Source organism: Myxocyprinus asiaticus, chromosome 31 (assembly GCF_019703515.2).
Source record: "Myxocyprinus asiaticus isolate MX2 ecotype Aquarium Trade chromosome 31, UBuf_Myxa_2, whole genome shotgun sequence".
Lineage (NCBI taxonomy): Eukaryota > Metazoa > Chordata > Actinopteri > Cypriniformes > Catostomidae > Myxocyprinus > Myxocyprinus asiaticus.
Genome location: NC_059374.1, coordinates 32,502,577 through 32,527,865, shown reverse-complemented (window position 1 = coordinate 32,527,865; position 25,289 = coordinate 32,502,577). Strand labels below are relative to the sequence as shown.

Sequence of the window (25,289 nt, the reverse complement as noted above, 5' to 3'; positions counted from 1 at the left end):
AGTATTGTAGTTGCAGCAAATTATTGAGGCATAATGCATTTTTAAGCCATGTTGTTCTTAACAGTTGTCAGTTGAGAGTGCTGTTTTACTACTGTTGTTTTTAACAACTGTTTCAGTTCTCAATAAAACTCATTTTGGTATCTTTGGAGTTTGGGGTTTTAGAAAGAGGGGGCGTGGCTAATCCACCGGCTAAATCTCGTGGAAGTAGAACGGCTGAAATCACTTACAGCACCTTAAAAGCAGATTAAAGCAGAAATTTTTCAGCAGAGATGGCCCACTTCTATTAAAATGAATGGGAGATATTGGAACGCTCAACCAAGGAGCTCTGAGCACCCAACGGTCAACGGATGTAGAAAGGAAGTGCTGCCTTACAGTTAAAAGAGCCAATCACCTTTTAGACACAGACATCACCTGTCAATCAACTCTAGAACACGCATGCGCATTAGTTATACAAATTTGTGTTTTTTTAGTAATATAAGGTAAAGTATCACAGTTTCTGATTCCAGTATTGTCAGATTTTATTGCTGATTTGAAATATGCTCTTTGATCGTAATCTTGACCGACCGTTTTTGAGATTTTTCGGTCTTTCTCCATTCAAGTAGATAGGAGCTGCACTGGCATGACTGGAAATAGCCTCCCGAGAGCGTTCCAAAGATGGCCGACAATGGACTGACTTGCTAGAAAGACTTTGTTTAAAGGCCTTTTGTGGGTTTGTTTTCATTTTAATTTTTGCAGTTGGAGTTTGAATTAACAAGCATTCTGTTGGCCTGTTTGAACATTCTGCCAATGTACATTTATGGGATTTTTCAGATATTTTATTGTCCGCTGTGTGAACACTGTAAGGCCGATCAGTTAGAAAAGTTAAAGCTTATTATTTCAGAACAGTCTGAAGGTATGTACCAAGTTTGGTGGATATAGTTTAAAAGCTCTAGGAGGAGTTATAGTTAGAATTTCTGGTGTTTTGTCAAGCCAAAACAATGTCTTGGTTTTTATTGGACTAACAAGTGCAAGTGATCTAAGCAAGATCTTGCTAGCTCAGATTGTTATCCTTACATTACTAACTGTATTATTTTCCTAAATAAAATTACGACTATTGCCATAGGTATAAGCAAATACTTTAATTCATTTCTTGAAGAAAAAATATTACACAGCGTTGTGTGCCAATACCATGGCATTTAAATAAAGTAAATGCATAAAATGAAAAGTGGACACCTGTGATGAGTCGCTTGTACATTTTACATGACAGACTAGGGTTAAACAACAGAAAATCTAATTTCAATCATTTTGAAAAATATTGCAATTGTGATATGACTATTAGAAAGAGAAAGAGATAGCTATAGATACTTAACTAGGTTGAAGAATTTTAGAGTGGTCATCTAATCACAGCCATAGTACAACAGCAGGATTGCAAGTATGATGCTAAAGCTCAACGAATGGAACACAATGCAGGAGTCCCAAGACACAGTTCTTTTAACTTGACATGCCAGCTACTACGCAAGATGCTGAAAAAAATTGTCTATAGCATTTTTACACAGAAAAACAATTACAAAACAGAACAGATCCATGTTCATTGTGAACGGCCCCTTAGATTGTACCTTGTTCAATCAGAGTAAAATTTTGTGCATGGAGCATCCACTGAGTTTATTGATCAGGACAAATCATTTCACAGTTCCATGAGAAGAGTAATGCCAGACCGCAAATCAATTTCTCAGAACAACTGTCAACATAAAATGCTAACACCCTTGGGTTTAACATTTAACATAATTCACATTGACATCAATTGGAAAAAAGACCAAAAAACAGCCTCATGAAAGCAGGTAACACACTGGCCAATTGAAAAGATTTTGGCATGTGGTATTTTAATGACATGAAATGTGTCGTACACGTTGTATCAAAATGACTGTAACTTAAACTGAATGGCAACTGTAACTGGATAAGACGTCTTGATAAAATGGCATTATGGAATATTAATAAAGACAGCACTGGGTCACACCAGTCTATCCGCACAAATGTTGGCGACAAGAACATCAAGTGAATGTCTTGTGTAATTTGATCGAAGACAAGGCAGCATAATTACAGAGACGTGCATTCTTTGGAAACAGTGCAGCCAAAGGAAAAGCCTGGATGGATTTTACAAACAGTGATTGCACATGAAAGGTTCTTACTTTCCTGCAGTCAATTGTTCTGAGGACTTGATGAAGTTTTTGAAGTTTCACCCTGGTGTCCTCCTCCAAAAACATGATCCACGAAGAGTTCTTCCCAAACTGGGATGACAAGCTAAAGAAAAGGACAGTGTGTCTTATCAGCAATTTTGAAGAAGTAAAAAAACTTCAATCCATTTAACAAAAACATATCACTGACATTATTTTATTTAGAAAAAATACAGTCAGATCCAAAAGTCTTTGTCCACTTGTGAAAATGCTTCTACGGTATACAGCTTTTATTATTTTGTTTAATTACAAATTATATTTTTAGCATACCGATTTGAAAGAAAAGATGTCTTGAATAAATAACATGATTTCAGAATATTTCAGTATTTGTTATGTCCCCTTTTGTTTTAATGACAGCATGCACTCGAGCAGGCATGGACTCCACAAGTTTGTGCAGATCCATGTTATTCCAGCATGATTTGAAAATGTTCCAAATAGCATTTTGTGTGCTTCAATTGACAAATGGAAATCAGATTTTTTTGTACAAAGGAGTTAACATGGTTAATGTTAAAAATTTTGTTTATTTGAGTAGTAACCTAGAAATTGTGCAGAATATATATTTCACTATATAGAAATGCTATTAGAATCCAAAATAAAATAATACAATATAAATATAATACATGTAAAATATAGTAATATTATGGGCCTAAAGAACTAATATATATATATATATATATATATATATATATATATATACATATATATATATATATCACACACACACACACACACTACCGGTCAAAAGTTTTGAAACACTTACTCATTCTTTATTATAATTTTTTTTTCTTCACATTTTAGAATAATAGTAAAGTCATCAAAACTATGGAATAACACAAATGGAACTATGGGAATTATGTTGTGACTAAACAAAATCCAAAATAAATCAAAACTGTTTTATATTTTAGCATCTTCATAGTCACCCTTTGCCTACAATTTGCAGAAATGTACTCTTAAACAGTACTGAAGGAGTTGCATCTATGTTGGGCACTTATTGGCTGCTTTTCTTTATTATTTGGCCCAAGTTATACATTTAAAAAAAAAAAAAAAAAAAAAATGTTTTTTTATTACATTTTAGATTTATAATGAAATAAATTAATACGGTGGCACAATTATATTTTTGTCTACAAAACTAATTTCAAACATTTAAGCATACACCTTCAAATCAAAAGATTTTTAAGATCATGAGAAACATTTCGGTCAAGTGTTTCAAAACTTTTGACCGGTAGTGTGTGTGTGTGTGTGTGTGTGTGTGTGTATATATATATATGTTATTAAACTGTTATAAACATGTAATTGCTATATATTTATACACAAATGAGCCAAAACATAATGGTCAATCACAGGTGAATTGAATAACGTTGATCATCTCCTAATAAGGCCACATGTCAACATCTGGGTAGATTAGATGGTAAGCGAACAATCAGTTCTCGTAGTCAACGTGTTGAATGCAGGAGTAAAGACCTGAGCAACTCTGACAAGGGCCAGTTTGTTATGGCCAGACGACTGGGTCAGAACATCTCTGAAACGGCAAGGCTTGTGGGGTGCTTCCAGTCAGCAGTGATGAGTACCTACTGACAGTGGTCCGAGGAGAGGGAAACAAAGGCTATCCCATCTGGTCCGAACCGACAGAAGATATACTGTGGCACAAGTCACAGAAAATTTTAATGCTGGTTACGGGAAGAATGTGTCACAACACACAGTGCATCGCACCCTGTTGTGTATGGGGCTGTGTAGCCGCAGACCGGTCAGAGTGGCCATGATGACCCATCCACCGTCGAAAGCACCTATAATGGGCACACGAGCATTGGAACTGGACCTTGGAGCAGTGGAAGAAGGTTGCCTGTCCGATGAGTCCTGTTTTCTTTTACATCACATGGATGGCCATGTACGTGTGCAATGTTTACCTGGTGAAGTGATGGCACCAGAATGCACTGTGGGAAGACGACAAGCTGGTGGAGGGAGTGTGATGCTCTAGGCAATGTTCTGCTGGGAAACCCTGGGTACGCCATTCATGTGGACATTAATTTGACACGTGCCACCTACCTAAACATCGTTGCAGACCAGGTAAACCCCTTCATGGCAATAGTATTCCCTGATGGAAGTGGTAATGTCTTGGTAACATATACCACAGGACACATTCATGGGTCTTGTATAGTCCATGCTTCAGTAGATTGGCGCTGTTTTGACGGCACGTGGAGGACAAACAGCATCTAACGGCAGGTGGTCATAATGTTTTGGCTCTTCAGTGTACGCATTATATACTATTGTATACAGTATGTAATTACACAAAATGCAAATATCGTATGTTAGTATTAAGATGCAAAATGTATTTCTAGTATTTAAACTTAATGTGAACAGCATCTATAGTTTTTATACTAAGTATAAGTTACCTCTGGCAAAATTAAGCAATAATCAATGCAATTCTCATTATAACCTTTAACACTGTGATTTCACCCTGCTGAGTGTTTATAATGTCAGTTACAGCACTTACTAGGGCAATAGCGGGAGAATGCTCCAATCTCCTCCATTGTCTGACAGTGTGTGCAGGAGGTGGATTACAGGGGGACTCTGAAAGAGACAAACACTCCATTACAGCTACTGTCAGATGAAGAAAATATGGGAAGATACCACGAGAACTCTCACAGCTATCAAATGCATCTGTAGGAATTAAGACAGCGGTTTTCTTTCAGAGCAACAGCCAGAACACTGGATGGACTTCAAGGAGAGAGCTATATCAGTTTAAACAGAACCAGACCAGTTTTTTCTCCCCAAAACACTAAACATTTCCAGTGAATTCTGATATGGATTAAGTTTCTTATGTAGTTGCCAAACATTGGCAGTCCGCTCCAGCAAAATGTTTTATACAAATGTAATATACAGTTGTAACAATATTGATCTAACGTCTTCAGCTTAGATTAACGTGATACTGATGACCATTTTCAATTTACTGCAGACATTTTTGCTGCTGTATTATTACGTGAGTCATAAACTCCCACAGCGGGATCAATATCCCAAAGAAACAAGTGAAAATAATGAGGCGCTGTTACATAAAATTGCTTGTTCATCTTCACCTCAGACACAGAATTAACTCATATTTCAATTAATAACTCCTAAAAGCACTACAAAAGCATCTTTATTTGAGTAGGTACATAAAAACATTCGTAAATTAACGACAGCTTTGAAACATCCTTAAGTCTATTAAGTGCAACTTAAATGTATCTTTTTTTGCATATTTTAGTTTGAGAAAAAGGAACATTTAATAAATTGTATTTGTGTATTTTGATCATTGGAAAGCCATTGTATACTATTTCAGAGGATTAAAAATAAAATAAAATAAAATTGCATTGAAAACACTTTTGACTTGAATGATAGGTCTAAATTTGACACATAGACGAATCATAAGAATCAGAATGAGCTTTATTGCCAAGTATGCTTACACACACAAGGAATTTGTCATGGTAACAGAAGCTTCCAGTGCAATGAGAATACAAAAAATATACATATACAACATATACATACAAACATTTGAAATTTATATATAAACACATATATATATATATATATATAAACATGCCTGACTGTTCTGGTGCTCAGTGCTCTGTAGCGCCGATCAGAGGGCAACAGTTCAAAAAGATTGTGTGCTGGGTGAATAGGGTCCAAAGCGATTTTTCCTGCCTTTTTCCTCACTCTGGAGGTGTACAGTTCTTGGAGGGTGGGAAGGTGAGAACCAATAGTACGTTCAGCAGTCCGGACTATACTTTGAAGTCTTCTGATGTCTGACTTGGTAGCTGATCCAAACCAGACAGTTATAGAAGTGCAGAGGACAGATTCAATAACTGCTGAGTAGAACTGTATCAGCAGCACCTGTGGCAGGTTGAACTTCCTCAGCTGGCGAAGGAAGTACAATCTCTGCTGGGCCTTTTTCACAATGGAGTCAATGTGGGTCTCCCACTTTAGGTCCTGTGAAATGGTAGTGCCCAGGAACCTGAATGACTCCACTGCTACCACATTCCTTCTGTAAGCAGGCTCATCGTCATCTTGGATAATTCTGTGCACTCCTACAATAATCTACGTTTTACAAAAAACAATTAAAACTGTAACAGATAAAGGTCGGGCAAGGAGGAGAAGGGAACCGGCTGAACAGTCAACGTAAATTTTAATATCAAACTCAACATAAAACACACACACACACATGCAGTGCGGCCGCATGCATCTCTCTCACTCTCTCAAACTGGCTGATTCAGCGCCGGCCATACACCCTCAAGGCCCAATTCAGAGCTTCCGGCCGTTCTGTCAGCCGGTTGTCCACCTCGCCTCCTGGGAACCTAGGGGAGAGACAAGGAGAGGCGTGGGGAGAGGCAAAAGGCGAGCGGGAGACACACAGGGAGAGAGAGAGAGGAGAGAGAGAGAGAGAAAACTTGCTTGCCAGTTCCCAGACACGCTGTCACCCGATCCTCAACCGCTCCTCCGCCCTCTGGCGACCGGAAGCGACCCCTCCATCCCCAGGCAGATGGCCGTGGCTGCTCCCCTGGAGGATGGCAGTGGTGAGGACTCCAAGACAGCACATCCCTCCTCCCTCCCAGGCACATAAACATAAACAAACACACACACATGCAGCGCGGCCGCGTGCGTATCTCTCTCTCTCTCAAACTGCCGTCTCCGGCTCCCCTTTATCTCGCTCTCCTGCTGATCATCTGATGCCCTCCTCCTCGTCACATAAACACTGTCATATTTCATCAACACTATATCATCATCAACAGTTGATCTTTAGTGATGGCTTGTCATAAATTTCAGATTTGGCTTAATGATTGTGAAATGATCTGCAACAGCTGAAATCACTCACAAGCCCCCACGTGCTTGGAGAAAATACAACAGTTCCATGTTTTCACTCTGAGGGACGCAGCGCATACATTTATTTAATTAAATCATATTCTTTTGAAGTTTGATAATCACATTAGGTAATATCACGATTACTGTCTTTCTGCTATCAAATTTTAGACCTCTTTAAATAAAAATTAAGATTTTGTTGTATCATTTAAGATATTTAAAACTTTTTAAGACCTTACATTTTGGAGAACTGAAGACATTTTAAGACTTTAAGGATCTGCGGGAACCCTGCCTAAGCCCAAAGAGAAAAGGATGACTAAATATAGATCCGAGGACTTTGTAACACTCATTTTGTGTCTTTATCCAACACATGAGGATGTGAAAAGAGCATGAGAAATGGATTGTGATTACAGCGTAATTTAGGGTGAGGATGATGAAGATGGGGGTCAGCGAGACCTTGCTACCTTATTATACCTCTCGGGAAAACAAAAAGTCACTCTCAATCACATGGCAACAGTGGCGTGAAATTAGTAAGTGTACGCCATTCTAATCTTAGGTGTTTGATCTGTCTTTCCAACTGTATGTCGTAGGGAGAGACAGTACATAAAGTAACAAAGCCAACATATAAGAAAGACCCTAACAGTTTGTCCCTTATTATCTTTTAATTATCAGGTGGTGGTTGAGTAGAGTCCCCCTATACCAGGGGTCAGGGGCAGGAGGATATTCTGGCCAAACAGACCACAGTAGTAACTAATTTATAGATTGTCACTGTAACCAACCAGTGGTCAACATCATTTCAAGACTCACATGTCCTTGGCAAACCTAGGACTACAGGATTTATTTATATAAATTACTGCCATTATAAAGACAAATGCACATGTGTGCTAGCAAGTGAAATGTTCTGCACCAATTACAGTATAATTATTGTATTTCATCACATACACACAGACGTGTGTAATAATAATTGATAAACCATATCAATAAAATATCGTACCTGTTGAGTAAGGAAAAAGCCATCTCTGGGTCGCTTTTAAATCCTTTCAGATCCCGGAGTTGTCGCCACCACTGAAAAGCCAAGCCGAAGTTGATTAGGGTTTTATTATGGACTCTGTCACTTTCCCTTTTTGCTTTGTACACTGCTCTGTTCAGGGGTTCTTTGTTTTTACAACCGGTGATTCCCCGGAGGTTTGCCGTTTTGAATAATCCATGGTAAATTTTTCTCGTTTGTTGTGACAACAAACTTTCAGCTTCAGCTACTCCCACACATGCGCTACAGTAGCCGGATCTTATTTTCTAGAGAATGACGTATGTATGCAATTTCCCGTAAAATCCATCCCAACAGCTCTAAAATATAAATGATTATTATAGGTTTATCAAAGTGTATTTGGGTAAAGATGGTTTGGAAGATGGATTTTTGTTGCACTCTCTCATTAATAACATTTTGTTATTTTTTTAACAAAAATAAAAAAAATTACAGTGTATCTTTAAGAATAAGATGAGCTCTGAATAATTACAAAATGACAAATAATGGCAAGTTACAACAAATACAATATCAACAGCATAAATAAAATCGACAAACAGTACAGCTATGAGCAGTACATAGTCATTTGCATAATTTAATCATATCACAAAGCATTAGTGGGAGCTGAATAATGCTCACGATCAAAAAAAATGCATAAAATAAGTCATGAAAAATATTAATTTGTGGCTATTTGAGCCTTTGAGGCTTACTTTGTTTAAAGGATAGCAGAAACAGCACTTGTCAAAGCACAGGGCTTTTCACTTTTTCTCAAGAATAATCTGGGGAAGGAATTAAAACACTGCAGATATAAAAGATGCAAAAAACTCACATAGAGGGAAAATATGAGCAATTAATCTGCAAAGATCTACACTTTAAGAGGTATGTTTTTTGGTTTCTATTTATATTTGTTTAAATGTATACATGTACATATTCTGGCCAACTTTGTTTTCATTTATTTATTTTTTAATAAAAATGTACACATTGTTATGTGGGTAATTGAAGTGAGATTTTAAGCACTGTCATCAATGTCCTGCTGTGTGACACTTTCTTCATCTAACTACTATCTAAGAACATTTTATGATCTTGTATAACTATATATACATACATAATATATTATTATACTTGTTTCCACAACCTCATATTAACTAAGACAATAGTTTATTTGCACTTCTCGAAAAAAACTGAAAGGTGATTAAGTTCTTTAAAAACTTTGAAGAAATGCTGACTTGTCACAGCACCTAAAATACACACTTTCCCTTGTACTTTCATGTACATTTTAACCTAACATCTGTATGTTGGGAAAAAATGTTTCCGGACATGTTATCTGTCTGAGCTATAAAGCGCTTATTTTAGTGCTTTCTATAAAAAATCCACTCATCACATTTACAATGGTTTTATATGTTTTAAAATTATGACAATTTTTGCACTGTGGGGCCCGTTGTCATGACTAGCAATCAATAGAAATTTCATTTTTTGAACACAAACATTTTAAATTGAGCTGGAAAATGAAATCAATGAGCCAGTGTGTTATGGTGTGGTGTGGTGTGTTGCGGGATGGGTTTGGTAGGCCGCTCTGGGCCAGAAAGTACAGGGCCACTTTTTAGTCCCAGTCCACCCCTGCCAGGGGTACTCAATAGGCGGACTCCGGTCCAGATCCGGACCAAAGAACAATTCAGTCCGGACCGAGATCTAAACCTTTGTTTTAGTTATATGACACCTGGCTAAGTGATTGTGTAAGCATATGTTTATACATGCGTGGCGCTGGCGTGTCCAGCGCTACACGCTTATTCCCTTGCGCTGAACACGCTTTTATTCCTGCGCTCTGTGCGTTGCCACTCTCCCTGCTGTAGAGACCCCGCATAAAGCCTGATTCACTGTACGTAGTTGCAGGCGTGGTTATTTTTAAGAACAGTAGTGGAGACACCACTACAGATACTGACATATTTCGCTTAAACACACTGCAGAAAACAAAAATGAAGCAAAGTGAAACTATCTTCATCTGTCTTATGTGTGATTCAGACAGGTCAGCTAAGCCAGTTTTGTGTCAGGACAATTTAACATGCCGCCTATAGACAATAATGTTTTTTTTCCGTCTAAATTTAGCATGATTAATCAGCATGTTATGCCTTTCATAATAATCAAACCGATTTTTGTTCTAATTTTGTGTAAATTAAGCACAGATGTCATCATGGCATGGGTGGCAAGGAAAGCCTATTTATATTTTAATAAACAAACAGTATTTTAATGCTTTACTGTTGTTATGTAAATTGTTTGTTTGTAACTTAGTAGATTCTCACTTCAAGGCCAACATTAAAATGGTCCATTCAGACTTTTACATATTTATACATTTTCCTCTCAAGGGACACTCCTATTTTTATCCGTTCAAAGACCTCCTATGTCCCATACATATATATTATGAATGTAAAAATATTTAAGCACAAAAACTGGACTGCTGTCATTTAGCTTAAAAACAAACTGCTGATATAATCTTTTAATATTCATATCCAAGTTCCCTCGACTGATGAAGTCTTGATTAAATATTTTAAACTTTTGGTAGAAGATCCCTCAGACCTCACTACTTTGGCTGTCTCTGGGCACCCAATGTCCTCATCCCTGCCCAGTTTTGAAGAGACTATTTTGACTGTTTAGAATTTTATTTTTATTTAGTTTTTTACAAAGTACTATTGCTGCCAACGTGGCAAGTTATAAAAACTATTAATATATATATATATATATATATTTTAGAATTTCATAGCCATATAACATAAAGTAAGCTACGTACTATTATCCAGACCTTTGCTGGGGAGGAAATGAAGAGACCGGACCTCTTGGAACTTTAATTGAGTACCCCTGCCCTATACTATGTAAATCACTTTGAGTGTCTAGAGAAGCGCTAATATATATATATATACACACATACAGGTGCATCTCAATAAATTAGAATGTCGTGGAAAAGTTCATTTATTTCAGTAATTCAACTCAAATCGTGAAACTCGTGTATTAAATAAATTCAATGCACACAGACTGAAGTAGTTTAAGTCTTTGGTTCTTTTAATTGTGATGATTTTGGCTCACATTTAACAAAAACCCACCAATTCACTATCTCAAAAAATTAGAATATGGTGACATGCCAATCAGCTAATCAACTCAAAACACCTGCAAATGTTTCCTGAGCCTTCAAAATGGTCTCTCAGTTTGGTTCACTAGGCTACACAATCATGGGGAAGACTGCTGATCTGACAGTTGTCCAGAAGACAATCATTGACACCCTTCACAAGTAGGGTAAGCCACAAACATTCATTGCCAAAGAAGCTGGCTGTTCACAGAGTGCTGTATCCAAGCATGTTAACAGAAAGTTGAGTAGAAGGAAAAAGTGTGGAAGAAAAAGATGCACAACCGAGAGAACCGCAGCCTTATGAGGATTGTCAAGCAAAATCGATTCAAGAATTTGGGTGAACTTCACAAGGAATGGACTGAGGCTGGGGTCAAGGCATCAAGAGCCACCACACACAGACGTGTCAAGGAATTTGGCTACAGTTGTCGTATTTCTCTTGTTAAGCCACTCCTGAACCACAGACAACGTCAGAGGCGTCTTACCTGGGCTAAGGATAAGAAGAACTGGACTGTTGCCCAGTGGTCCAAAGTCCTCCTTTCAGATGAGAGCAAGTTTTGAATTTCATTTGGAAACCAAGGTCCTAGAGTCTGGAGGAAGGGTGGAGAAGCTCATAGCCCAAGTTGCTTGAAGTCCAGTGTTAAGTATCCACAGTCTGTGATGATTTGGGGTGCAATGTCATTTGCTGGTGTTGGTCCATTGTGTTTTTTGAAAACCAAAGTCACTGCACCCGTTTACCAAGACATTTTGGAGCACTTCATGCTTCCTTCTGCTGACCAGCTTTTTAAAGATGCTGATTTCATTTTCCAGCAGGATTTGGCACCTGCCCACACTGCCAAAAGCACCAAAAGTTGGTTAAATGACCATGGTGTTGGTGTGCTTGACTGGCCAGCAAACTCACCAGACCTGAACCCCATAGAGAATCTATGGGGTATTGTCAAAAGGAAAATGAGAAACAAGAGACCAAAAAATGCAGATGAGCTGAAGGCCACTGTCAAAGAAACCTGGGCTTCCATACCACCTCAACAGTGCCACAAACTGATCACCTCCATGCCACGCCGAATTGAGGCAGTAATTAAAGCAAAAGGAGCCCCTACCAAGTATTGAGTACATATACAGTAAATGAACATACTTTCCAGAAGGCCAACAATTCACTAAAATTGTTTTTTTTTATTGGTCTTATGATGTATTCTAATTTTTTGAGATAGTGAATTGGTGGGTTTTTGTTAAATGTGAGCCAAAATCATCACAATTAAAAGAACCAAAGACTTAAACTACTTCAGTCTGTGTGCACTGAATTTATTTAATACACGAGTTTCACAATTTGAGTTGAATTACTGAAATAAATGAACTTTTCCACGACATTCTAATTTATTGAGATGCACCTGTGTGTGTGTGTGTATATATATATATATATATATATATATATATATATATATATATATATAAAACGTTCATTTTAAAGATTTATTTCAACCATAAATGAACATTAATTGAACATCATTTCAAAATGAGATGTTAGGCAGCCGCATAATGTAAGCCTCAGTCACCATTCACTTACATTGTATGTAAAAAGGATGCAATCAAAGTGAATGGTGACTGAGGCAAAAATTCTGCCTAACATTTCCTTTTGTGTTCAGAGTATGAAAAAACATCTAACGTGTTTGTATAAAAATGAGGGTGAGTAAATCTTGACTTAATTTTTATTTTTGGGAGAACTTGCTGGTAAACAAATTGAGGTTTTTACCATCACCGGAAAAGTTCACTTTCTCAATTATGGGCTTGGTATACATTTACCTTTGTGCCATTTTTTTTTTTTTTTATGAAATAGTATTTTAATCTAAAAGAGATACAAATGCGCTTAAATGTCAGGCTTCGTGTGGACAAATGCCTTCGAAAACATTATAAATGAACTGATGATGTAATAAAACCATCTTTGGAAACTAGGTTGATAGCTTAAAATACTGTTAACACAACAAATACATGTGGGATATTGTGCCCAGCAACAAATAATTTTAAGCAGAAAAATGACAATGATCCCATTAAACTAATCTTTTAACAAAGAATAATGTCAACAAATATACATGAGCTGCATTTCCTATCCAACAGGCTGCATCCAAACTGTATTTTAAAAAGCTCCATGTCAGGTGAAACTAATAGAAATCATGTGGATGCATTTCAATCGTGAGGTCAGGTTGACTTAGCTAATGTTCTCTGTCCATTCACCTACTTACCATGGCGATTGGGGCAAACATAATATATCACATTGGCCTGCTAAAGAGTGTTGAATCTAACCATGTCTGTGTGTCAGTGTAATTTATTAGGCAAATTTAAGAAAAAAAAAAAAAAAAAAAAAAAGGCCTCCTCGCTGTCTATAATGAATTACCCAGGTGTCTTTTTCCACGTAATTTGCAATTACAGAACTCACTCCACTGCTTCTATAAATTATGAGGCATACTTTAATAGTTATATCTTGAGAATACATCAATGCTCATTGAAGGCACTACTTTTCAATATTTTCTAAACGCATACTGAGAGCTTTCTGCGAACTCCATGGACTTGTACCAAATGGCACACTTGATGTGGACTTGCAGTCTCGTAGCCTTCATTTGCATGTGCCCGCGAAGTCACGTTGTCAGAAATTACAGAAAACTTTTAAAAATCGAGTTTAAAATACATGCATCAACTTTGCAGCAAAAAAAGTTAAGCCACGAATATCAAGAAGTTTTCTTAGGGTTACTCCATTTGACCTGAACAAAATGTACCTTTTTATAAAAATGTAAAAAAAAAATTTTTTACTCTGATTACCTAAGAAAATATACCTTTTATCACATCATGTTTGCCGTCAGGTTAGGACACAGTGTGACTGTGGCTGCCTGTAGCCTCCTCTATGTTTCAGTTTGATTTCGGAGTACTCAGTTCAAAAAGATAAGGCTGGGCATAGAAATGCATCAATTCTTCGACTACAAACTCTTCAGACATATTTAATAAATTCTGTTTTCTGTGCAGCTGTGTTGTGTTCTGTTGTCACTATTGCTGTGGTGGAACTGTTTTTAGATAAACAAGTTTTCGCTTGACACTGTCGCGAAACTGTTGCTCTCGTGCCCTATCATGAATGCACACAGGAGATGAGCACAACATTTTTTCACAATTTCTCCCTTTGTGTTAAGAAACAGAAAGTCATATAAGGTTTTAACAACACAGTAAATAATGACTGAATTTTCATTTTTTGATGAACTACTCTTAACTTCACACACAGTCATGAGAGTGTAAAGGGGCCTTTCTTTGTTTTGTAACATGACAACAAAATGGCTATATGCATGTTGGCTACAACACCTGACTTTGGTTTGGTGGACAAAAGTTTTGCTGAAAAATAAAAAAAGATTAATAACATTTTAAAACAAAATTCTTCTGAATTTGTTTTAAGAAATAATAAAAAAAAGAACATTCAAAACAATATTTTAAAGCTTTTTTGTTTCTTAGTTTTTTAATTTAAGCCCCAGATATAAATCTAAATTACTTTTGAACTGAAAACATTTTCATCATATAGTAGAGGTGTATTCAAGTCATTGATTTGTGTAAATCACATTTTTCATGTATTTTTGAGTAACTTAATAGATCTGGACAAACAATTAGCACCATGTCATTGGCCCATAAAGCTGGGATAGCAGAAAGTATTGTGGAATCGGAAACATAATAATCAAAAACATTACAAACATTACCTATAAAGGTGAAGTGGGTAATTTCTGTACCACTAGCGTAACAAAACAGAATTGCAAAAATAATCAGTTTTAAAAAAGGTTTACAAAACACTCCCCTCATCTTCCATTGGTCGGGTAAACATATACAGTGGTGTGAAAAAGTGTTTGCCCCCTTCCTGATTTCTTATTTTTTTGCATGTTTGTCACACTTAAATGTTTCAGATCATCAAACAAGTTTAAATATTAGTCAAAGATAACACAAGTAAACACAAAATGCAGTTTTTAAATGAAGGTTGTTGTTATTAAGGGAAAACAAAATCCAAACCTACATGGCCCTGTGTGAAAAAGTGACTGCCCCCTAAACCTAATAACTGGTTGGGCCAACCTTAGCAGCAACAACTGCAATCAAGCGTTTGCGATAACTTGCAATGAGTCTTTTACAGCGCTGTGGAGGAATTTTGACCCACTCATCTTTGCAGAATTGTTGTAATTCAGCCACATTGGAGGGTTTTTGAGCATGAACTGCCTTTTTAAGGTCATGCCACAGCATCTCAATAGGATTCAGGTCAGGACTTTGACTAGGCCACTCCAAAGTCTTCATTTTGTTTTTCTTCAGCCATTCAGAGGTGGACTTGCTGGTGTGTTTTGGATCATTGTCCTGCTGCAGAACCCAAGTTCGCTTCAGCTTGAGGTCACGAACAGATGGCCGGATATTCTCCTTCAGGATTTTTTGGTAGACAGCAGAATTAATGGTTCCATTTATCACAGCAAGTCTTCCAGGTCCTGAAGCAGCAAAACAGCCCCAGACCATCACACTACCACCACCATATTTTACTGTTGGTATGATGTTCTTTTTCTGAAATGCGGTGTTACTTTTATTCCAGATCTAATGGGACACACACCTTCCAAAAAGTTCAACTTTTGTCTCGTCAGTCCACAGAGTATTTTCCCAAAAGTCTTGGGGATCATCAAGATGTTTTCTGGCAAAAATGAGACGAGCCTTAATGTTCTTTTTGCTCAGCAGTGGTTTTCGTCTTGGAACTCTGCCATGCAGGCCATTTTTGCCCAGTCTCTTTCTTATGGTGGAGTCATGAACACTGACCTTAACTGAGGCAAGTGAGGCCTGCAGTTCTTTGGATGTTGTTGTGGGGTCTTTTGTGACCTCTTGGATGAGTCGTCGCTGTGCTCTTGGGGTAATTTTGGTCGGCCGGCCACTCCTGGGAAGGTTCACCACTGTTCTATGTTTTCACCATTTGTGGATAATGGCTCTCACTGTGGTTCTCTGGAGTCCCAAAGCTTTAGAAATGGCTTTATAACCTTTTCCAGACTGATAGATCTCAATTACTTTCTTTCTCATTTGTTCCTGAATTTCTTTGGATCTCGGCATGATGTCTAGCTTTTGAAGGTCTTTTGGTCTACTTCACTTGGTCAGGCAGGTCCTATTTAAGTTATTTCTTGATTGAGAACAGGTGTGGCAGTAATCAGGCCTGGGTGTGGCTAGAGAAATTGAACTCAGGTGTGATAAACCACAGTTATGTTTTAACAGGTGGGGCAAAAACTTTTTCACACAGGGCCATGTAGGTTTGGATTTTGTTTTCCCTTAATAATAACAACCTTCATTTAAAAACTGCATTTTGTGTTTACTTGTGTTATCTTTGACTAATATTTAAACTTGTTTGATGATCTGAAACATTTAAGTGTGACAAACATGCAAAAAAATAAGAAATCAGGAAGGGGGCAAACACTTTTTCACACCACTGTAGTCTTGCCCCAAACTTACATCATAGGTTCAGCCAATGTTACTATGTTGGGCTATATCCCCTTTAAGGGACCAGTTCAGTTGCAGCCAAACTGAGTTTATACACTTCTGTGCCCTCTCTGGGACTTAAGAGTGGATGGATGATTATCTCAGTAACTGTGTCTATGGACTCTGCAGGTCTGGGGTTTCTTGAATTTGCTCGATGTTGTGTGCGCCCACTGTTCACTTCTTTGGCCCTCCAGTGGTGGAACAAATACCCATATCCTTTACAGCACAGTCACTGCTAACTGTACACTGGGGGCTGAATATGAGGAAACAACCAATGTTCTTGAGCACTATGTGGTCAGATAGGCTCTATGTCATAGGGCATCTGAAGCAACAATGGTCACAAAGAGTGATAAATATCAATTGTAATTTAAACTGACAATCCAGGAGTTGACTGGGTTCAGGGACTGACAAAGTAGTGTTAAGGTGGTGAAATATGGGCATTTTTTTTGTAGCACATAGGTGTTAGACGTCCAAATCCAGCTAAAGAGAATAAAATTGCTCTATGGAGAGCAATTATGCATGGGCAATACAAGGCTATTGCCTCATTTCTCAGACTAGTGCTGACATCTTGTGGAAATGCACATTAAGCATTGAGAAGATCAGAGGGAGACCTTGTGCACAAGTTATGAGAGATTTTCCTCCAATGGTTTGATAGCAGAGTGAGGCTTTTAGGGAGTGATAAAGTTGTATCTTATCTCTTAAAGGAATATTGCAGGTTCAATGGAAGTTCAACTGACAGCATATGTGGCATAATGTTGATTACCACAAAAAATTATTTGACTCGTTCCTCCTTTTCTTATGAAAAAGCAAAAATAGAGGTGAATGGTGCCAATTTTTAGAGGGCGTAAAAGCAGAAATGTGAAGCTTATAATTTTGTAAAAGCACCTAAATTAATTCTTCTGTTAAAACTTGTGTATTATTTGAGCTGTTGTTTAAATTGTAATATTTATGATCATTTAAGGGTTATGTCATGGCAACGAAGTTGAAATATTAGAAATAACATTACACAGAAATGGCTAATAAGCAATTTTATCATGCTAAATTTATCTTAACACACATACTGTATATGTCTTATGGCTATACTTTTGATACAGTGAGTATTTTAACGTTTACGGATTGGCCCCATTCAATTCCATTGTAAGTGCCTCACTGTAACATGGCATTTTAAGTCTAAATCAATGTTAATGGTAATCAAATTTATGCCACAAATTCTTTCAATTGAGCTAAACTTGTTCCTTTAACTTGTACAGTGGCCAAAAAAAGAAAGAAAAGTGGGACACTTAAAAATGTATGAATTTTACTGCATTAAACAACAAATATCTAAGCAAGTGGCATCTGCTAACAAATTATGTCAGATCTTTTCTCTGAACTAAGTTAACTTGTAACCAACCAGTTTTTTACTTGATGTACAAAGTCAGCTCCCCTTAAGGTGTCCTAGCAGAGAAACCACAGGTGCAGTTCATCACATAAACTATGGACATTTTTACACAAAGTTTAAACATCAGAGAATGTCAAAAAAAAAAAAAAAAGTATCTGAAATTTGAACGGTACATCTATTGTTTAATCACCTACTGACACAAACTGTTTTGCAAGAAAAGCATTCGTAGATGTGTGACTTGTGTGTCCATATGCGTTTTGAATTTACAAAGGTTTCTTACCAGAAGTTCAAGCACATTATTCATTTATCTGAGTTTCAAAGTTGTATGGAATTCGGTTACATCATGCATCATTGTTTTTGTGTCCTTGCCATTGACAAAAGGCCGTCAAGTTTCCTGATGCTTCAGAACATTTTTTTGACTGACAGAATAGTCACTGGCTCTGAATGAGGAGATATGAATGAACTTTGCACTTGAACATATTTGAAACCTCCGAAGAATCATAATTAGGGAATGCTGTTGGTTTGATGATTATTGATTTTAAAATGATCAAAGGATGTCAACAATAGCGACTAAAAATTCAATAAAAAATTCACACACGAGCTTTAAAAGGAATATTTTTGGGTTTAATACGAGTTAAACTCAATCGACAGCATTTGTGGCATAATCATTGTTCCCACTCTTTTCAAGGCACAATTTTCCAGGACATTTTATGTGCCCAACAAGTGTAATATTTAAGCAAAATATGGCCACACTCACACATTCATTATGAAGTGCGCATCACTTACAGATTATATATTTATTCAATTAAATCACATACTTCTGCAGTTTATCACACTAGGACATATCGTAATTTTAATTTGATTAATTGTGCATTCAAACATTCATTTTCATCCAAATATGTCATATTCCATGACATTCTGCGTTTTAAAGCTAATGCCATTTTTATGTCTAGATTCCGGGATTCTGTCCGTGTTTTCTGCATACCACATGTAGTAACCAGATAAGTATAGTAATCTAAGTATAGTAAGTGTAGTAAGTATAAGCAGATTCCAATTGTTGAATTATTGAAAAATAATTCACATCCCGAGGTGTGATCCTGAATCACCACACTACCAAATCAGTAGTCCGACTGTCATCTTTGTCTAAAGTTTATAACTAAAATTGTTTTGTGGTTAACACAACAGCAAAGTTGGAACTAAAAAATCGTATTTTGTTCTATATCAATACTTAAACCATTTTGTCAGAGCAAAGTAAAGAGGACAGCAGATAAGCAGAGAAAGTATGTGACAGGGATTTGTTCGTGACAGTTGACCATTGACATTGTTTCACAATGTGCAGCCAACAGAAGTGACAAAACGGTACGAATTTGTGTATTTGAATTCTATTTCGAGTTCTGATCGCTACCTTGTTTTTGTGCATGTAAAACACTGTTAGCAACACAGTCAAACAGTTCGATTATACTAAACTATTTTCCAGAACAAATAATTATTTTCCAGGACATTTAGGCATTTTCTAATTTTCTATGACTGGAAAACTGCATTGCAAAATTCATGGGTACCCTGATAATGCTGATTACTACAAAAGAGTATTTCGACTTGTTCCTCCTTTAAAATAAACAAAACAACAAAAAAAAAAAAAAAAAAAAAAAAATCTGAGTTACAGTGAGACACTTACAATGGAATTGAATGGGGTCAATCTGTAAACATTAAAATACTCACTGTTTCAAAAGTATAGCCACAAGATGTAAACAGTATGCTTGTTAAAATCACTAACCTATTCCGTGTAAAGTTAATCAAATTTTACAACTTTGATGCCATGACGCCATAACATCATTGACAAATAACTATCAGTTAATTTACCTAGAAGAGTAGTTCGCCTCAAAGACGCCATCTTAACTTTACAGCTCAAATAACACAAGTTTTAAAAGAAGAATGAATGTAAGTTATTTTATAAAATTATAAGCTTCACATTTCTGCTTCTAAACCATCCAAAAATTGGCCCCCATTCATTTCCATTTTAAGTGCCTCACTGTAACCCAGATTTTTCCTTTTTTAAAGAAAAGGAGGGATGAGTCAAAATGATTTTTGTGATCATTAACATTATTCCATAAATGCTGTCAAATCAGCTTGACTTGTATTGAAACTGGAATATTCCGTTAACCCTTGTGCGACCTTTTGTTTTTTTCGATCATTTTGGCTGTGTTAATGCCAACGGCATACATTTTGCCAAAGGTGTGTATTTTGGGGGGAATTTTGATATTTCAACCTCAGTTCCTAAAATACATCTATAACACATCTTTTGTGTACACAAAATAGTTACATTCAGGACCTTCAGGACAAAAATGTCCCCACTGAAACCCATTAAATCTGCAATATTTGATCCCAGTGCCATTAAAGCATAAAATCATGAATTCTATGATATTGTGCTTTCATTCCCTGAAGCCCTGGTTTCAAAATTTAAATTTGTAATATTTTCCACCAGATGGCGCCATTTTACTCATGTTTAACCTATGGAGCAAATACATGCTTTTTTCCTATTTTCTGTTTGCTGTATTATAGAGTACTGCAGGCCAATTGAAAAAAATGATGCAGCTAAAATTGTGTGGGTGTGTTGGTATGGATGTCAGAGTGTGTTTTGTATGTGTGTATTGAGAAATTTGTGTGTGAAAAACAACAGCTGCTTTATGTAAACAAGCTAGCATTTAAAGGGTTAAAATCCTGAAAATATTTGGTAGTTATGGTCAGGACTGATGTTGGTTAAAAAATCTAAGTCAGTGAAAGTGGAAAATAACATTAAAATATTATATTTTTATGGCAGTTTTTTGACATGAACATTTTTGCCCTCTAAGGTCCTGAGTGTGAGTTTTTTTTTTTTTTTTTTATCTGACACTGCACAAAAAAATATTAATGCATCAAAATCAATGTTGTTGCTAATCACTGAAATATCCCAGACTGTGATGATCAAAAAAAAATAAATAAATAAAATAAAAAAAATCCCCTTAGCATTTAGTATATAGATTTTTTTTTTTTTTATATAAAAAACAACAGCGGCATTATATAAACAAACTGGCATTTAAAGGGTTATAATCCTGAAAATGAATTAATATTTGGTAGTTATGATCAGGACTGATGTTGGTTAAAATAATTAACTCATTGAAAGTGGAAGATAATATTAATATATAATATTATTATGGCAGTTGTTTGACGTGGACATTTTTGTCCTCGAAGGACCTCAGAGTAACCTTCTTTTATTGACGCACAAGAGTTAAGGTTCTATATGATAGGCGGCACAGTGGCTCCCTGACACATCACAGCAAGAAGGTCCCGGGTTCAGGACCATTTTGTGTGGAGTTTGCATGTTCTCCACATGTTCACGAGGGGTTTCCTCCGGGTGCTCCGGTTTCCCCCACAGTAAAAAAAAAACATGCAGGTTAAGTGAATTAGAAACTCTAAATTGCCCATAGGTGTGAGTGAGAGTGTGAATGTGTATGCCTGTATGTGTTAGACCTGTGATGGACTGGCCATCCACTGTCCAGGGTGTTTCCCTGCCTTTGGCCAGAGACAGCTGGGACAGGCTCCAGCACTACCCGTGACTACATAGGACAAGTGGCAATAGATGGATGGATGGATGGGTGGGTTCTATGTGATAGTACACACTTGATCATTGTTACCATGCAATTACTGTGATGGAACTGTAATGAACTATACTGTATTACATTCCTTTCACTACATTAGTGATCAGAAATGCCTCCTACTCAGCAACTAATCTGACAAAAGAAAAATAATAGAATTGGAAAGATAAATGGAACTTGTTTACTGCAATATAACTCAATTAATGAGAAAAAGGTGTAGAAAATCTAGTGTACATCCTCTAAAAAATTATAGATTCTTTTGGGAAAAAGAGAAGCCTGAAAATGAAAGGAAGCAGAACAGATATGGTGGAGGATAACAGAGATTTCTTAATCTGGTTTTGATTGGATCGGAGTGTGACAGCTCAGTGAACTGGAGGTTATTGCAGTTTGGCACTCCAGTTTTTAGAATCGGCAGACAGAAAGAGTTAGTCTACAAAAGCAGTATACTATCAGTTTTTTTTTTTTTTTTTTGGAGGGGGTGTGTGGGTGGGGGGAGGTGGGGAGGGGTAGACTATTATATTTTCACCCTCAACGGATGGTCTCCATGCTGGGAAATAAAAAGATGGCAGTATTGAGAATTAAATACTGAGGCTGAACCCAACCGTTTCTCTCAATGCAATCAAGCTTTTAACATTCTGAAATCCACCAATATACTTATTTAAAATGTCACTATATGAACTGTCCTTGCCTTCCCTGAAACGAGAATTTCCAATAGGACAGGTTATGAAAAATTAAGTGAGAAATGCAAATGTAAGATTGCATAAAAATATGTATAGAATTTATAACAGTATTACTTAAAATAGATAAGTGTACTTGAAATATAACACTATAAAATTCTAAATGCAATTTTAGATAGTGATATAATAATAATAATAATAATAATAACAATAATAATAATAAGTAGTTTAATTTATATAGCGCCTTTCCAGAGCTCAAGGACACTTTACAATAGTAACACAATAATACACAAACAAAGAACAGTCACAAAAACACAGTTCAGATAGCACAGTCATTGAGAGTGAATACATAACACATTAAGATAAATAACACTGAGAAAACAAAAAGGTTTAAATTGAGATTTAAACTCAGAAGAGATGCTGCGAAGTGTCAGGGGGAGTGAATTCCATATATTGGGTGTTACTACGCTGAATGACCTGCCACCCATAGTAGAGAGGCGAGATCTAGGGACAGAAAGGAGTCCGGACCCAGAAGACCTAAGCGAGCGGATCGGGTTGTAGGGGAAAAACAATTCACTAAGATAGTGAGGTGCCAGACCATGAAGTGATTTAAATGTAAGCAGGATTAGCTTATATTTAATGCGAAACAAAACTGGTAACCAGTGAAGTTCAAACAGGAATGGAGTAATATGAGCTGAGCGCTTGGTATGTGTAAGAATTCTAGCAGCAGAATTTTGAATATATTGCAACCTAGCAATAGAGTTAGCAAGTAAACCAACGAAGAGGGCATTGCAATAGTCAAGACGTGAGGATATAAATGCATGAACCAGTGTTTCGGCATCTTTGAGACTAATAAAGGGACGAAGGCGAGCAATGCGGCGAAGGTGAAAGAAGGCAATTTTAGATAAATAATTTTTTTTGTAAGTGTTGGTGTTCCAATAATAATGATCTCAGTTTTATCCATGTTCAATTTTAGGAAGTTGGAGTTAAGCCATTTTTTTAATTTCATTTACACATGTTGATAGTGGACTGGTCTGGAGAGTGGGAGCAGATCATATTTGAATGTCATCAGCATAACAGTGGTAACTGAAACTGTGGTGGCGATATATATACCCAAAGGCAGTATATATATAATGAATAGAAGAGGTCCAAGAACCGATCCCTGAGGGACACCTAATTTCAGGGAAACAGTAGGTGACTGATAATTTTGCATTGAAATGTAAAACTGTCTATCCGTGAAGTATGAAGAAAGCCAGGAGAGAGCAGCACCAGTGACATCAACATCCAAGAGGCAGGAGAGAAGTAATTCATGGCAAAAAGTATCAAAAGCAGAACTAAGATCAAGTAATAGAAGAACGGATAGAGAACCAGAGTCACCAGTGAGTAGTTAGAAAGAACAGTAGGGTCAAAGTTAGGTTTTTTTAAGGACTGGAGTTACTGCTGCAGTTTTAAGTGGTAAAGGGAGAGAAGCAGAAGCTAGAGATCTGTTTATGAAATGTGAGATAGGTGTGGAGATGACAGAATGACAGAGTTTGAGGAGGGATGTGGGAGCAGGATCAAGTCAGCAAGATGAAGAATTGGACTTCAGTATTAAATCAATGATAAAGGAGGGGTTTGTAGGAGTAAAACTAGACAAATACTGACAAGAGTGGTCTGGCATAAAACTAAAATCTGAAGCCTCATCTATAAAGCACTGGCGGACAGCATTCAACTTTACCAGGAAATAATTCAGGAAAGAACAACAAAGCTCATCAGATGCATTGACATCATGAGCTGGAGGTTGGGTAAGCTTATTTATCGTGTCAAACAAAATCTTGGGCCTACTGCTTGCTTTATTGATAATTCTAGAGACATAGTTAGACCGTGCAGAGTTCAGAGCAATTTTGTATGCATTGAGGTGTTCAATGAGGGCTAGATGGTGAACAGTAAGACCTGTTTTCCTATAAAGCCTCTCAAGCTGTCTACCAGTGACTTTTAAGGCCCGGATCTCAGGTGTATACCGGGGGAAGTGTGGGAGGAGGGAACAGATCTAGTCTTAATAGGAACATGCTCATGCAAAATTTCAGAAATAACAGAGTGGTACTTAGAAAGTATCAATGAAGGACAGGAGACATCAAAGACATCAGAAATTGCAGAGGAAGCGATGGAAGCAGAAAATAATGAGACATCGACAGATTTAAGGTCACGATAGGATATCATTTTGTTATTGCATTTTTTCTGAGCAGCTAGACTAAAACTAAATTCAATAAGCTTATGATCAGAGATGACAGTGTCAAAAGGAGACACTAAAGCAATATCAAACCCAAATGTACTGATTAAATCAAGAATATGACCATGAGTATGAGTAGAAAAAGACACCTGTTGAGTCAAATTAAAACAGTCAAAAACAGTTCAGATGAATTAGAGCAAACTGTATCCACATGAATATTAAAGTCACCAAGCAGGAGGACACGAGATGACGAAGCACAGGCAAGAGTCAACAGTTCACTGAGTTCTGAAAAAAAGTCAGATTGAGCCTTAGGAGGACGATATAGTAGAATAATTGTGAGAAGACAGTGAGAATCAGCCTTCAATACCATATATTCAAATGTATTTGTGTTGTGGAAATCAAGTTGGGCGAGACGCGAATCATTTCGACAGATGAAAGCAAGGCCACCCCCCCTTGCCATGTAGCCGCGGTCTGGACAGGTGTTTATATCCATCTGGTGTAAGAAGGTTCAGCTGCAAATAATCAATGGCTGCTTGCCAGGTTTCAATGAATAGTAACATGTCCAGGTTATTGTCAGTGATTATTTCATTGAGGTAATAGGCTTTATCAGAGATGGAACGACAATTCAGAAGAGCAAAGTGACAACATGAAACATCAGGGTTGATCGACGAATTATGTTGCTGGTCATCGCTGTTAAGATATGTCAATGATCGGC

General features: G+C 36.9%; 1 protein-coding gene across 3 annotated transcripts in view; it reads right to left on the bottom strand.

Annotated features, from left to right (window-relative positions):
- LOC127421922 (beta-1,3-glucosyltransferase-like) overlaps window positions 1–25,289 on the bottom strand; it is a 114,664-nt gene that overhangs the window by 28,368 nt on the left and 61,007 nt on the right. For all 3 annotated transcript variants that reach the window (XM_051665145.1, XM_051665146.1, XM_051665147.1), the window contains 2 exons: window positions 4,702–4,778; window positions 2,166–2,277 (listed from right to left, as the gene is read on the bottom strand). In XM_051665145.1, coding sequence (XP_051521105.1) covers window positions 2,166–2,277; window positions 4,702–4,778 — 189 coding nt within the window. The remainder of the gene's footprint in view (window positions 1–2,165; window positions 2,278–4,701; window positions 4,779–25,289) is intronic.